Source organism: Amphibalanus amphitrite, unplaced genomic scaffold (genome assembly GCF_019059575.1).
Source record: "Amphibalanus amphitrite isolate SeventyFive unplaced genomic scaffold, NRLGWU_Aamphi_draft 001311F_arrow, whole genome shotgun sequence".
NCBI classification, from domain to species: domain Eukaryota; kingdom Metazoa; phylum Arthropoda; class Thecostraca; order Balanomorpha; family Balanidae; genus Amphibalanus; species Amphibalanus amphitrite.
Window position 1 is genome coordinate 179,163 of NW_024882804.1, and position 14,034 is coordinate 193,196.

The 14,034-nt window shown below is 51.5% G+C and overlaps 1 protein-coding gene across 1 annotated transcript in view; it reads left to right on the forward strand.

Annotated features, from left to right (window-relative positions):
* The window catches only part of LOC122372066 (protein eva-1 homolog C-like), a gene marked incomplete at its 3' end in the record, with an annotated part of 30,157 nt that extends 16,877 nt beyond the window's left edge, over positions 1–13,280 (forward strand). The window contains exons 3-5 of the mRNA XM_043348929.1: positions 9,989–10,191; positions 10,709–10,781; positions 13,131–13,280. Coding sequence (XP_043204864.1) covers positions 9,989–10,191; positions 10,709–10,781; positions 13,131–13,280 — 426 coding nt within the window. The remainder of the gene's footprint in view (positions 1–9,988; positions 10,192–10,708; positions 10,782–13,130) is intronic.
* Positions 13,281–14,034: the final 754 nt, after the last annotated feature.

A 14,034-nucleotide genomic window follows, 5' to 3' on the forward strand; every position in this document is an offset into this window, starting at 1 on the left:
GCCACCCTTGCTTCATTTCCGGGGGCAATAGCGCAAATCACGTAGATTACTTTCAAGCGGCCAACAAAGCTGCTAAGCCCGCTCTTTTCAACAATCTCCCTTGCTGCCGGTTCTCCGGTGTCGGTTGTGGGAGTGAGCACCGCGCGGGGAGGGAGGGGAGGAACACGGTGCGTGGAGCGGCGTCCCCCGCCTCCTCCCCCTCGCCAATCTCACGGCAGATTTCCTCTGGCGAGGCCGGTCCTGGCGACGGGGCCCGCCGTCGGTCACAGTCCATCAGCCGCGGCGTCACCGGCAGCCGACCGACAGAGCCGGCCCTGGGCGTCATCCGACACCGGGCCGTCAGCCGCCGCGCGGCGCCGCGCCGCCACCGGCTCCGGCTCCGCAGACGGGGAAATAACAGAAAACGGCCACCACCAGCTCCGCAGACGGGGAAATAACAGAAAACGGCCACCACCGGCTCCGCAGTCAGAGGAAATAACAGAAAACGGCCACCACCGGCTTCGCAGTCGGGGAAATAACAGAAAACGGCCACCACCGGCTCCGCAGACGGGGAAATAACAGAAATCGGCCACCACCGACCGCAGGGGTAGCGGCAGGTGATGCAGTTGAACCGAAACTTGGCAGCAAGACACAAGACTGCTTTGGTGTTTTATCTTTGGCTGAAACTATTCATTTTTACTGGCTAGGTTGTACTAAGTTCTTTCTACGTATACGATTTTCCCATGAAACTACAGTGCAAATTGCTGAGCCAGTCGCCACCATTTTTTTTCGCCGCGTATTAGTGAGGCGGTGAGGAGGGAGCCGGTCGGCAGCGACTCCTGCCAGCGGGGAGTCGAGGGGAGCCGAGAGGGAGAGTCAGGGGGGCCAGGGGTGACGGTCAACAGGTGGCCGGTCACTGCCGGGTCGGGGGACCGCTGCCCGCTCACCCTCCGTCCAGCTGTGCCCCCCCCCCCTCACCTCGGTCCTCGGCCATATGTGCCGGATCAGCTAACGCCGTCGTATATCCCCGGTTTATCCGCGGACGATGATGATAATGATGGCGGCTCCAGAGCGTGGCAACGACTTTATTGGCGAGGATAATGCCAAGCACTACACAAACCACAGTCAATTTTGCTCGTGACTTGCGCATATTAGCACTCAACATTTGATTTTATTTTGATGTGGCTTTGGTTGATGATGCCGTTTTACCTTAAAACATTGGATCTTTCTGCCAAATATCAGTAAACTTGTCCAGAATGTGGTTCAGGGCAAGGTTCAGGCGACCAGTATGGGCCTGAGTCGATTATCTCTAGGCAGGACATTATTGAATGCTAATAAATGTATTTATTAAAATAGGAATTACGTTATTTCCTCTGGTTCTGGGGCTTTGTGCTGAGTTGTCTTAAGCATGTAATTAATTGAGTATCTTTTTAAGCAATCAATTAAAAACTGAAATGTATAGTTTTGTAGACTATTCGCGTCTACATCGGGGAACACTTAAAACGTATGAATTTAGTGCATAACTGTTGGCATGACGCTTAGCTGCTTTGTTTCAGTTCGGATGCCACAGGCGACGGTATTTTGCCCAATTGCCGATTTTACCGACCATATTTTTTTCCTGATGCTCAGCCCTTTTCAATGCCGCACTTCATAAGTGAAGCTTTGGTCACCATTTTTTTTTTAGTTTATGCAATTCCAGGGCAGGACGATCCACCGAACATAAATTGCAGATTTACCACCTATCAAGCCTTCGGCAATGTCTTCTGACGTCACATGGCATCCTTCGTCTTCTGACTGGGACGTTACGCGCGTGACCGCCCTCCCCCTCCCTCCTTTGGGACAGTCGCCCCCACTGGTCACGTGATTGGATCTCGGGTGGCTATTTCCAGGCCGCTCCCCCGGCCAGCACCGCTGACGTTTGTCACGAGACTGCTGGTGTTGTCGACCGACACGGTCCTTCTCGGAGCCAAACACTATTTCATAGTGGGGCAGCGCGCCAAATGCTCGGCGTTCCCTCCCCTTGTGGACCGTCTCGGGCGTGCCCGGTATGCAGGAACGATGTCAGGCATGCGTGGGTCTCGGAAGAGCGCAGGGGTGCGACGCGACGCCGGGAAATATGCACACGCGTAAGCGGTATATTTATGGTGGCATACTCCTCAGAGCAAATGTCACCCAAACGATTACGCCCGAGCATAAAATAATCGGTGGCGTCGTTAATTTAAGTTTCAGCAGGTTTGCACCGGCCATTAGTTTGACCATTATCCCTGGCCGGATGCCTTGCCAATAGGCACGACGTGCCGGCCTTGGCACGCCTGAGAGGCAGCCAAAAGGATCCCGAATGTCAGCAGGGCTGCTGTGGTGCCGTCTCTCCGCTCCGCCGCGCCGGTGAGCCCGGCGCCCTCTTTCGAACAACGCCTCAGCCGCACGGTAAACTTTTAGAGGCCGCGATGACGAGGGGGATGGCGGTTGGCCCCCGTCCGGATAGTGAAACACTGCACTGGCGGTGCCGGGCTACCAGTGCCGACCTATCCGCTTTAGGTGTCGGTCGGGCGAACCTCCGAGCGCGGCCGAAAACGTCAGCTTGGGAGTCAACTGTCCAGAGGAGAGAGCCAGCTGCCCCAGTGGGAGAGACTAACTGTCCCACTGGGCTAGAGCAAGTGGGACAGCAGCCCGACCAACGCTCACGGTGTAACTGTCCCGGGTCCCAGCTATAAACAATGCAAGCTGTCGGCCCAAACCGCGCCTGTAGGCCTGTAGCGCCATGGCCGAACGAGTTAACAAAAAAGCTATACGAGTTTAAAACTGTGTCGCGGCCACCCGGAACAACTGTCCCATCAGAGCGAACCAACTGTCTCCCCGGATCCGTGACCAACAAACCTGGCCTCGTCTGGTGCTGAAACTCAACTGAAGTCAACAGCTCCGGGATCCCCAATGGCGAGCGGCAGCCCGCCGGCACCAGTCATATCGGACTGAAGTGTCCTGAAGTCTGTCCGGACACCGATATTGCGGGGTTCTGCCGCGCAACTGTTGCAGCGTCTGCAATCGCATTGGCCAATATAAAATAACACGGCTTATGCAATATGCATGAATAGTTCGTCGTGGTCGTTACATGCGTTGCTGCTTGTTAAGGCCTGGCTACACTATGCGTTTTCTGCGTGCGTTTTTTGCGAGTTTGCGTGATTTGCGGAATATCGTTCTAGAAAGAAACGACATTACGTTTTTGTTATATGTTTTTCATATAAAGTTTTAATTAATATACACGTTTTATCAACTTTTATACAGATATTAAAGAAGTCATATTTATAATAACTTTTTTTCTTGAACGATATTCTGCAAAACACGCAAACACGCAAAAAACGCACGCAGAAAACGCATAGTGTAGCCAGGCCTTTATATGTAAAGCCGGGAATATTTTGTGCGAAGTGATATTTTTAAGGCAGTATATATAGATTGAAAAATCAAAGTAAATTTTCAGATGAAGTGAGCTAGATCAATGAAAGACTGTGTGTGTTTTTGGTGAACAAGGAAAGTTGCCAGTTGGAAGATAGCATTTACATAGACAGAGCGACCAATATTATTTGTGAAGTGCTATGAAAACAATAACGAAACAGAAAAAAATTCAAAGTTTACTTGGGCAGTTTGGGCCGATACTGTAAAATTGATCATTTTTGCCCCCCCCCCCCCACCACCCACTTACCGCAGCTGTTTTATAGGCTTAGTCGCTCGTTACTTGCATACCTATCTCGTTGCTCTTTTAAACTTTAGGCTGTGGAAAGTTTATGATTATATTTCTATTTTGGCTTGCGGTTGCCGCAATGCCTGAAGCGCAACGTTCGTCATTGCTGTCCTTGCTTGTGATTGGTGCCATCCTGTCATCGAATAGGCGGGATGGCACCTTCCAATAGGTATGTATCACCCGGGAGGCTCGGTGGTGCTCGATTTCAGTGCTCGTATATCCCCTTCTCCTTCAAATAGTTAGGTAGCAGATTTTCTGCTATGAAGCTAACATCCCGACAAGAACCCGTCAAAAATAGCCCATAGAAATATGGCCGAAATTTCAAGCTCACTGGATGTATAATACGCCAGCTCCTCTTTTCCATTTGAGGTGGCATTTGGAGCGCCAATCCACTGTGGTGTATGTAGTTTTAACGAGCCGTTTTGACACGGCTGTCGAGGCGCGGGCGGGCGGCGCGCGTCCGCTGCAGCCCGGCCTGGCGCTCCTCTCATCAAAAGCTGGACCACCCCCGGCGAGCCTGAGTCAGCCAGTCGGTCGGGCCAAACCCCACAGAAACATCGGCTACGCTACATGCCGCTACATGACTGCCTAACTTCTCCCGCTCGGCGCTCGCCCCGTGCGCTCCGTGCCGAGCTGCCGCAGCGGCCCCGTGCGCCGGCCGTTGGAGCCGCAACAGGTAGCGGCAGCGTGCGCCGCGCGAGCGCCGCGTCGTCGTCGGCGCGGCGGCGCTCCTATTTCGGGCGGGGGCGGGGGCGGCGCGGCGAGGCGCCGGCCGGCCGAGGCGCCAGATGTGGCCAAGATCGACGCACATGGTGGGCACCCGCCGCTCCCCTGCGAACGGACGCCGCTTCCAGCGGGCCCGCCGCCAGTGCGTGCTGCGAGGGGGTCGCGTGAGGGGTGGCTGCCGCTCCAGTGGCCCAGAGGGACGGCGGACCGTGAGGCGCCCACCGGTGAACTGTGCTAGTTTGGTGGCACGCTATACCCGCCAGTCGGTGCACCTGTGAGTCGCTGACGCGCTGCCGCACCCCGTGCAGTCGGGTCTCGTGGGACAGTGCGGTCGGAGGGTCCTGTGGTGTCTGACGATCGCCAGTGTGACGTGTTGGCGATGGCGGTTTCCGGCGGGCCGGGGCCCCGGTGGTCGGCTGTGTCTCCACGACTTCACTGGCTCTGCTGGCTGGCCGTGAGTCTGCTCGGAGTCACCTCACAGCGCATCTACAGAGAGGACCAGCTGGGTGAGTGATGGGCTTAATTGCTTCCGGAAGCTACTTTGCAGTCGAGAAGCAGCTACGCTTCTTTTCTGCTGTCGGATAGAGTTACTTTCGACATGACGATTGACGGGATCTGATATCCGTATTTTATCTCGTCCCGGGCAGGCCCTCTTTGCGTATGAACTATGACTTTAGCGTAACCCAGCTAAGAAAATCTTAAAGAGCTAGTTATTGTGACACATTTAGTGAATCTTACTTGCTGTGCCATTTCCGGAATCGCTTCATCCGGGAGAAGGTTTCACCAACTGATACTTCATGTTCGTGTAACTAATTTGCCCTTCATAAACTGAATGGTTAATGGTTTGAATATTTCCGGATGTAAATTCTCCCTGTGTGGTGTCATGTTTGCAGGGGTTGTGACTCATATTCAAAAGAAATGACTGGTCAGATTTACGCTGCAAAAGCCGTGTAGCATCATCTCGCTCAGTCCCTTCTGTGAAGTTCAGCTGAGGGGGTGAAATGCTCAGGAAGCTTTTAGTGCACAACGACATAATACCTAACGAACAAGCGATTATCACAGTTTGTTTTACGCTGAATGATTTCGCTTTAAACGTTTAAGGACTTGGTGATCTCAGTGTTCCTAAAAGCTTTCACTCAAGCTGTCTTTCACTATTTGCGTGTCCTTAAATCCCATCACACGCATCCGTGAGAAGGCACTTGTCCATCTATCAGCACGGGTGCGATGTTTACACCGTCCTGTGGAGCCAGTGGAGCGGCTCGCGCGCGCAGCTGCGTTTTTGGCGCCGGGGTCGGTTTGGGATGGATCACCGGCCGGTGGTGGTGTGGGGGTTCAAGGGCGCTCGGAGCGGGTCGGATGTTTGCTCAAACACCGCGGTGCCACTCTCCGCACCGCTCCCCGATGGGAGGCCCAGTCGAGGAGCCGTCGATCATGTGCTTAGGGAAACAGAGCAGCCATGCTGAGGTTCACAAATAGCTGCACCATAATTAAATGAGCTAATTGATGCCAGTTATGACGTCTTACCGCCGCAGCACCCAGAAATGGGCAATTCAAAAATGAAGCTTTCTTTGATATCTGAAAGCTAGAACGCTAAGCCATGCTGACGCGGTTGACGTTCAATTATGGAATGGGATTATGTCTTTGTTCTGCTCCGAATGTTTGATATGTGAGCGGTGGAATGGAAAGACCCTACGACCCAGACGAGACGAAAAGTCTTCCGAGGTGAATTTTAAGGGGCAGGTATTTCCCGACGCTGTTTAATGTAAAATCCTGGTTGATATTTAAAGATAACTCTTCTGAGATACGAAATAAACACGGTAAAATATCATTACTGAGACTCGAGTACACTGCAGGCATTGATATAGCAAAGCCAAGACCTCTTTTAATCAGGGTATGTTCCTGGAGTTCAATTAAGGCCGATGGATTGCACTGCACGTGCCTGTCTCGAAACTGGTACACCATTTCCGACACGCGCCCCAAGGAGCCAGGTATATTTCGGGCGTCCGTCGTTATGTTCCAAGCAGCACATTTCAGCACTGATTTCTTTGATGTTTTCCCAGAACCGACAAACTACGTAATCCTCCGTTTTTCGCGCCGGGCTTCGGTGTGCGTTACCAAGAATTCCCTCGGAGGAGGTGAGCTCTGCACTCTGCTCATTCCCCAGAGAGCTGGAAACTGTGGCGTGCAGAAGTGTGTGGGAGTCCGGAGTGAGCAGAACGGGACTCGGGAGTGTGTGGGAGGAGTTAGCAGACTGGGACGGGATGAGAGCACAGGTGAATGTCTGAGGCAGTTCAGTGGGTCCTCATTACACCCAATATGCCAGCTCGATGCGTGCCGTGAGCCGTAACAAAGGACCGATCGCCGACCAAAGCTGCAGTCCCGACCTCTCCGTTCCGCCGTCGGGGTCAGGTCACCTCGGGCACCTCTAAGAAAACCAAATACCTTTCGGTCTGCATACCGCGGGATTATAGCGGAAATCACCAGAACTTAACTACCGACTCGGGCCAGGGTGCCAGCTGGCCGAACTCCGCGGCGCCCCGGCGCAGCGGGGGCAGCGGGGCTGCGGGGCAGCGGGGCGGGCGGGGCGGCTCTCCCTCCAGCCTCCTTGGTCCTATTAGTCATCACCCTCGGCGGCCTGCCCTCGGTGCACGACTGCACGCTGTCTGGTGATGCGCATTCGGTGACGCACAGCCATTGTGTGTGCGCCGCTGGAGCTCATCAGATGGGCCGCTGCCATCGGCGCTTATCTACGCCCGAGGGAGAGATTCCGTGACAGAGGCTGCCGCACTCCAACGCAGAGCCCCTGTGATGCGCGCTGCACGTATACCCCCGTTCCCCACCCTCAGCTTTGTACGCAAACTCACGCGTCAGGTTCGTTGTGTAACATACATACTCACGCTTCGTTGTATGCTTGTTTGTGGAGTCTGTTTGATGCAGCGCGGGTGCCGGGCCGCCGGACAGTGCGGCGTTCTGCCGATCAGCTGTTGGTGCTCCTGGCAGACAGGTGTTCGGCCTCCTCCGTGTGAAAGGGGCAGTGTCAGTACCGGCCGCCACTCACGGCTCGTGTTCAGCTGCACCTGTGGCACTGCACCCGTTCACAGACGGCGCACCTGTTAGCAAACAGTGCGTCGTCAGCGAGCAGCAGACCACTGAAAAGGGCTTCGGTTATAAAAATAACATTATTTTTTTTAGGTTCCTATATGGTTCGAGCTTTTATTTTTTCATGCATAATTTAATTGTTATAAGCTTGTATAAACAAAGATTATAAAACATTATTACTGCATATGGATAAGATGAACTACGGCGGAAATGCACCAACGAATTCTTTTGTTACCTCTTTGAAAGCATTGACGCAGAGTAGGCATTCTTTATTGTTGATTCTAGTCGTAAAATTTAAGGCGTTTATAGGTAGGATGCATTTTATACCTAAATATAAGGAGCATAAATTAAAATGCGAAAATCTTAAATAGAAAGGAGCAATAGATATGCCTTTCGCCAACATTGGTAATGCAGTATTGCACCTGCACCGAGTGCTGCACTCGTATAAAATACCTAAGCACGTTCATTATTTGGCCTCTACCGCGCAGGTAACCACAGGTGGTTTATTTTGGGCGTTGATTCCGAGTCAGTTTCAATGCTGCTGTATGGACTTTGATGGGCACAATTTGAAGCAATTGCACTCCGTCATTTACACTTTTTTATTTTGCGAACTGCGTATGTATTCATCTAAGCATACCTATGGGTATCTAGGTATCATAGGCTAGGCATATGTAACTACGTAGTACGTCTCATCCTCGGATTTCACGTCCAACTTACGTCAAAGAATATAGAATGAGAAGCAAACAGCCAGGAACTGTTGCCCTCTACCTTGACCTCATGACATTCTCGCATCGTCGCTCGTCTTCAGTCCGTGAATCGATGTGCATGGGCGAAAAATCGGTTGTCATTTCAAATATGGGTCCTATCTATCCCGTTTGTTATACTGATGGCTTCATTTGCTGGAAATACGATCGACGGTTCAAAAACGCAGCCTTACGGAAGAGCTTCAAAGTTCCCACGGCTATTTTCACAGCCAATACTGTAAGTGAACTCTGGATCTGGTGTCTGCGACGTCGAGGGTGTTTCGATGAAGCTCGTCGCTTGGCCTAGTTCGGGCGACATCGACCAGTAGCTGAACCAGGGAGACGTTTTAACTGAGCGAGCTAGCCCGGCGGGGAGCGGCATCAGCCGAGAGCTCTGTTCCAAACGACCCAGAATGCCTACAGATACCGGGATATTTCGCTCAACTTATCATAAGTTCTCCACTTTCCAAAGCCTTCTGTCCATGCAGTACCCATTCTGTAGCCGATATCTGCCTGTGGCCCTAGATTAAACATGTTTTCTTTTTTCGTTTTCCTTCTTCCGCTCTCTCCCCAACTCTTTTCCCTCCCTCTATCCTCTCTCTCTTCTCTCTCTCTCCTATGTATCCACACGCACTCACGTTTACATTCTTTATCCACAGTCCTATTAATAAAACATTTTTGCCATCATTTTCTCTGCCTTCTGAATTGTGGTCCAGTATTCTTTTTTTTTGTTCGCTCCGCCGCTGGTCCACCGTCGTCCTTCACTCGCCTGTGAGCGAGAGTGGGTGCCACTTCAGGTGGTCCGTCGGGCCCTCTATGGTGCTGCACTGCTGGCCCCTGCCCTGCTGTGGGGGACGCTGGTCGCTGCTGGTGTTGCTGCCTACCTCACAGTCACCTGAAGGCCGCTCGTCAGCTGGCCTGCGTTACCTGACAGGAGCAGCCTGAGAGAGAGGGACGGAGGGAGAGAGGAGCTCTGGCGCACTTGGCACCGCTCGCCGCGCCTCAGTTTGGCCTGTTGCGAAGCCGTCAGGGGACGGAGCTTCCAAATGGCTCGGAGAAAACGGTGTCACCGCGCCAAAGGTCCCAGAACAAACGTGATTCACGTACTACTGGAAATGTTAATGCGCGAGACTGAAATTCCCTGGAACCGTCCGCGACAGTGTAGCATTCTTGTCACTAGATGGCACTGGCGTCTGACGCCTGAAGTTATGCTGTGCCGTATAGCTCAGGAAGGTGGCTCTCGCGCTTCCACCGTGTGACGAGAGGGACTTGGACATTCCATCTTTACTTATGTCACTCTGTACTGTATCCTGAATCTTTTTGCAACGATCTTCATGCTCATCGCTCAGTCACCATCATACTCGTACATGCTCGTACATATTCGTTTGAAGTGCTCTTGTCGGTATTGTGATTCAGCCAATCGACCTCTGTGTCGTGTTCCTAGCGCTGCTGCCGGTAATATGGTCTTATAGTCATTCCTCATCTCTATCCTCCATGTTCTGTGTTTCAGTGCTGCTGCCGGTATTGTTGAGCTTATTTCCCCATCTCTAACCCACATGTTCCCCCTGTTCCAGTGCTGCTGTCGATATTGTGACCTTAGTTCCCCATCTCTAACCCCATGTTTCCCCTGGCTCAGCTGACGGCTCTACTGTCGATGTTGTGACCTTAGTTCCCCATCTCTAACCCCCTGTTTCCCCTGTTCCAGCGCTGCTGTCGGGTACGCTGCGCACGTTCCAGGTGGCTTCCTGTGACGGCGAGCTGCTGCGACTCGAGTGTCCGGCCGGCACCACCGTCTCCATCCAGCTGGTGCAGTACGGCCGACTGGCCACCAACCCGACACTGTGCGGATCGGCGGCCGACATGCGCCGCTTCAACTACACCGATTGCATGGACAGGAGCGCGCTCAAGGTGAGCCAGGGGATGGCGACGCCGGTTTACGGGGTTTAACGGGGGTGTAGTGGTAAACGGGGGGGGGGGGGGGCGAGCTATCAGTAGGTATAGGTCAAATGTAAGATTGATGTAGGATCATATGTGTATAGTTGTGTGCGAAAACTCTTAAGTTTATATATCGTGTCAAATTTATGACCCGTGAGCTGCCATAAAGGGAGTTTTTCGGCGAACCTTTTCGTTGCTGATTAACAAATAACTTTAAGTAAATGTTTATATAACCGCCTAACCTTTATTTACGGCATCGCGCTGGTCGTGTGTCAGAGCTGCGATGTCTCCGGTGTGACAGTCGCTGCGAGATCCGTTATGACAGCTGCCGATTGTCATATGACAGTCAATTTTGAGACTGCGACAGCTACCATGTGATAGCCGCTGCGAGGCTGTGTTAACTGCTGTGTGACAGTGGCTGTGAGACTGTCAGTTGTGACAGCCGTCATATGACAGTCTCTGCCAGAGTGTGACAGTCCCCATGTGACAGGTGGTGATTGACGCCTGCGTCGGGAAGCGCCAGTGTCAGCTGCGTACCTCTGCTGCCCTGTTCGGGTCGACCCGTGCCGGGTATCAGCAAATTCGTCGAAGTTGCCTACAAATGCCGACCGAGTGAGTACTGCCGCTGTGCTACCTCAACAGTTCCTTCACATCCCATCGACACGAGTTTTCTGTGTTTTCAGTTACGGTCATTTATCGTGCTCTAACACTCGCCTGTGTTGATATGTCGTGTCTCGCACATCCGGCCACCGGCAGTAGAACATGTTTTGTAAAGTCCGTCGGCTCGTGGGAACTAGCAGTGCCGATCCACAGGAAGCTGCTGTTTGCATTTTACACATTCACTCCGTCGGGAACCATCTGAAGTTACAAAAGAAAAATAAACGGTGAATAAATAGGAGATGCATCATATCCACTTTAACCCAACGAGCGTGCTTCTGCTTTGGAGTTGAAAGGGTAGCGAAATCCATATCCACTGATATTCTTGTTGATTTGGCGCATTAGGAAGTTGAATTTTTATATCGTTACAATGCCCACCAGGGCATATACCTGCACATTGAGATCGTACTATTGGTGTTGACAGTTATTATCTTATATGCTATTGGTCTCATGATGAGGATTCTATGGACTATGGTGACTAGTAGTTTGGATCAGACATGTGCATGGATCCGGGAAAATCGATCTGGGATCTGATCCCACGGATCCTGATCTCGGATCCGACGGGATCATAGATCCAGCTCTGTAATTTATCGAGAGATCCGTAGGGATTACAGATCCGAGTCTCATTTTTTGCCTGAGATCCAGTGAGATCATAGATCCTCACTTATTTTTGTCAACACATATATCCCAAAAAAGCACTTGTTTCAACTCACAAACGTTCTGTTTTAGTGATTTTATGTGATCGCACGTCATAATCCATAGTTTTGTGTCACTTATTGGCATAGAAACCCTTTAAAGCATGGTATCAAATGAATGTGGTGCATGGTGGGATCCACTCAGAACATAGATCCATGTTCTTAATTTATCGTCAGATCATATGATATCATAAATCCAAGATATATTTTTCACGCCGGATCCGGTGGGATCATATATCCCAATCTGTACTTTGCTTCGAGATCCACTGAGATCATAGATTCATCACTCGGACCCATGCCCATGCTGGTTTGGATGTGCTTACTTTTGATTGGATGTGTCAAAAATAAGTGAACGTGTTAAAATGCGAGAATTTCCTTCCATTGCCCGTTTCAACTCGTTCTTCGCTTCGTAAGAATAGTCCTGCAATTAAGCTGGACTCATTTTCTGGCGAAGTTCTTCGATTTCCAGGACCAAAAGAGACGAAAGTTAAAGCTCTTCAGATGCCGTTAGATGACGTATTTCCGATGTTGCGGGTAGTTAACGACAGCTTAAGCCTTGTATCCCTTTGATTCCGCTGTCGATCTTGGACACCGACATTCCATTTGGTCTCGAGGAGCGGCCATTTTAGTGAGAGCCGGCACATGCTCTAGCCATCTAGGACGTCCCATCTTGGCTAATATCGCAATCCTAGCAATGGACACAGCCCACTAGCTCCGCAGCGAAAGATCGAGCGCCACCAGACAACGCGATGGGGATCGGTTTCAGCCTAGTCGGTATTTGATCTACGTGATAAGGTACGAAATCCGAGCTTGATAAGACTTGAATGAATTTGATACGTGATAAATTCCATGCAGGGATACATTATACCATATAAATGCTAGGCGTGCATGTATGTAGGCAATTAGGCGTAGGTGTGCAGTTAATGGTGAATATTTACGGAATTTTGGTATTCCAACCAAACCATCATCGCGTGGGTTCGTCTCAGTCGAGCGGAAAAAGCTGGGCACCCCGGGGCCGCCTAATGAGCTGTTATTTTTAGCGCTTCCGGATGGCGGCATCTGCCCGCACTCACACGCGCCTAAACGGTGACGCGGTGCGCAGCGCAAAACACGCCGTTAGGTGACACGGGGACTGCGGAGTGCGCCGGGCAGCGGCGGCATCGACGCTCCAAATGGCCTCGGCTTTGACGGCTTAATTCGCGGGATTCAAACGGGATGTGTGCCCATATCCTGTGCTTAGTATTGTTGGTGCTTTTATGGTGCTGGCGCAATATTCGAGCACACTTGTTTTGAATCTGATATTGTGTTACGTAATTTTCTCCCGGTGACAAATCCATTATTTTATAAGACAAAAGGTTTATTACTCTTGCCATTTCAGGAGTTTGTTATGATTATTGCTGAAATGTGAGTTTTTTTGTTGAACCCGATTACTTATAGACTTCCGTTTATCAATGAAAGAAATACTTTGATGACGAAATCGCATTTTGAATAGCTTTGCAATGTGCCACGAGACACGATTCTGAGCCTATGTGTGACGCCACACGCCATGTTTCTCCGCAGCCGAGTTCCGGACAAAGGTGGTGGTGTGTCAGGGCCAGCGGCGACCCATCTACTGCGACCAGCACCGAGTGGCCATCTACTCGGCCTCGTTCGGCACCGAACGGCGGGGATCTGTCCACTGCCCCCAGCCGCCGGGCGTGAGGCTTACTGGTGAGAACAAAGAAACACTACACACACCAAACACAGGAACACTATAGACCACTACAGAGACATTACAGCACTACACATAATAGCACTGTCCACTGCCCCCAGCCCTGGCGTGAGGCTTACTGGTGAGAACAAATGAAAACACCACACACACTCACACACAGGAGACACACTATAGTACCAGCACTACTAATAAGCACTGTCCACTGCCCCCAGCCGCTGGCGTGAGGCTTACTGGTGAGAACAAATGAAACACACCACACACTCACACACAGAGACACACTATAGACTACGACATAGCACTACACATCAGCATGCACCCCAGCCGCCGGGCGTGAGGCTTACTGGTGAGAACAAATGAAACACTACACACACATCACACACAGGGACGCACTATAGTTACCAGCACTACACATCATTGTCCACTGCCCCAGCCGCCGGGCGTGAGGCTTACTGGTGAGAACAAATGAAAAATCCCACCACACACCACACACAGACCACTATAGACTACACAGAGACACTACAGCACTACACATAACAGCACTGTCCACTGCCCCCAGCCGCCGGGCGTGAGGCTTACGGGTGAGAACAAATGAAATACTACTCGTACACACACACACACACAGACACACTATAGACTACAGAGACACTACAGCACTACACATAACAGCACTGTCCACTGCCCCCAGCCGGGCGGAGGCTTACGGGTGAGAACAAATGAATACTACTCGTACACACACCACACCACCACAGAACA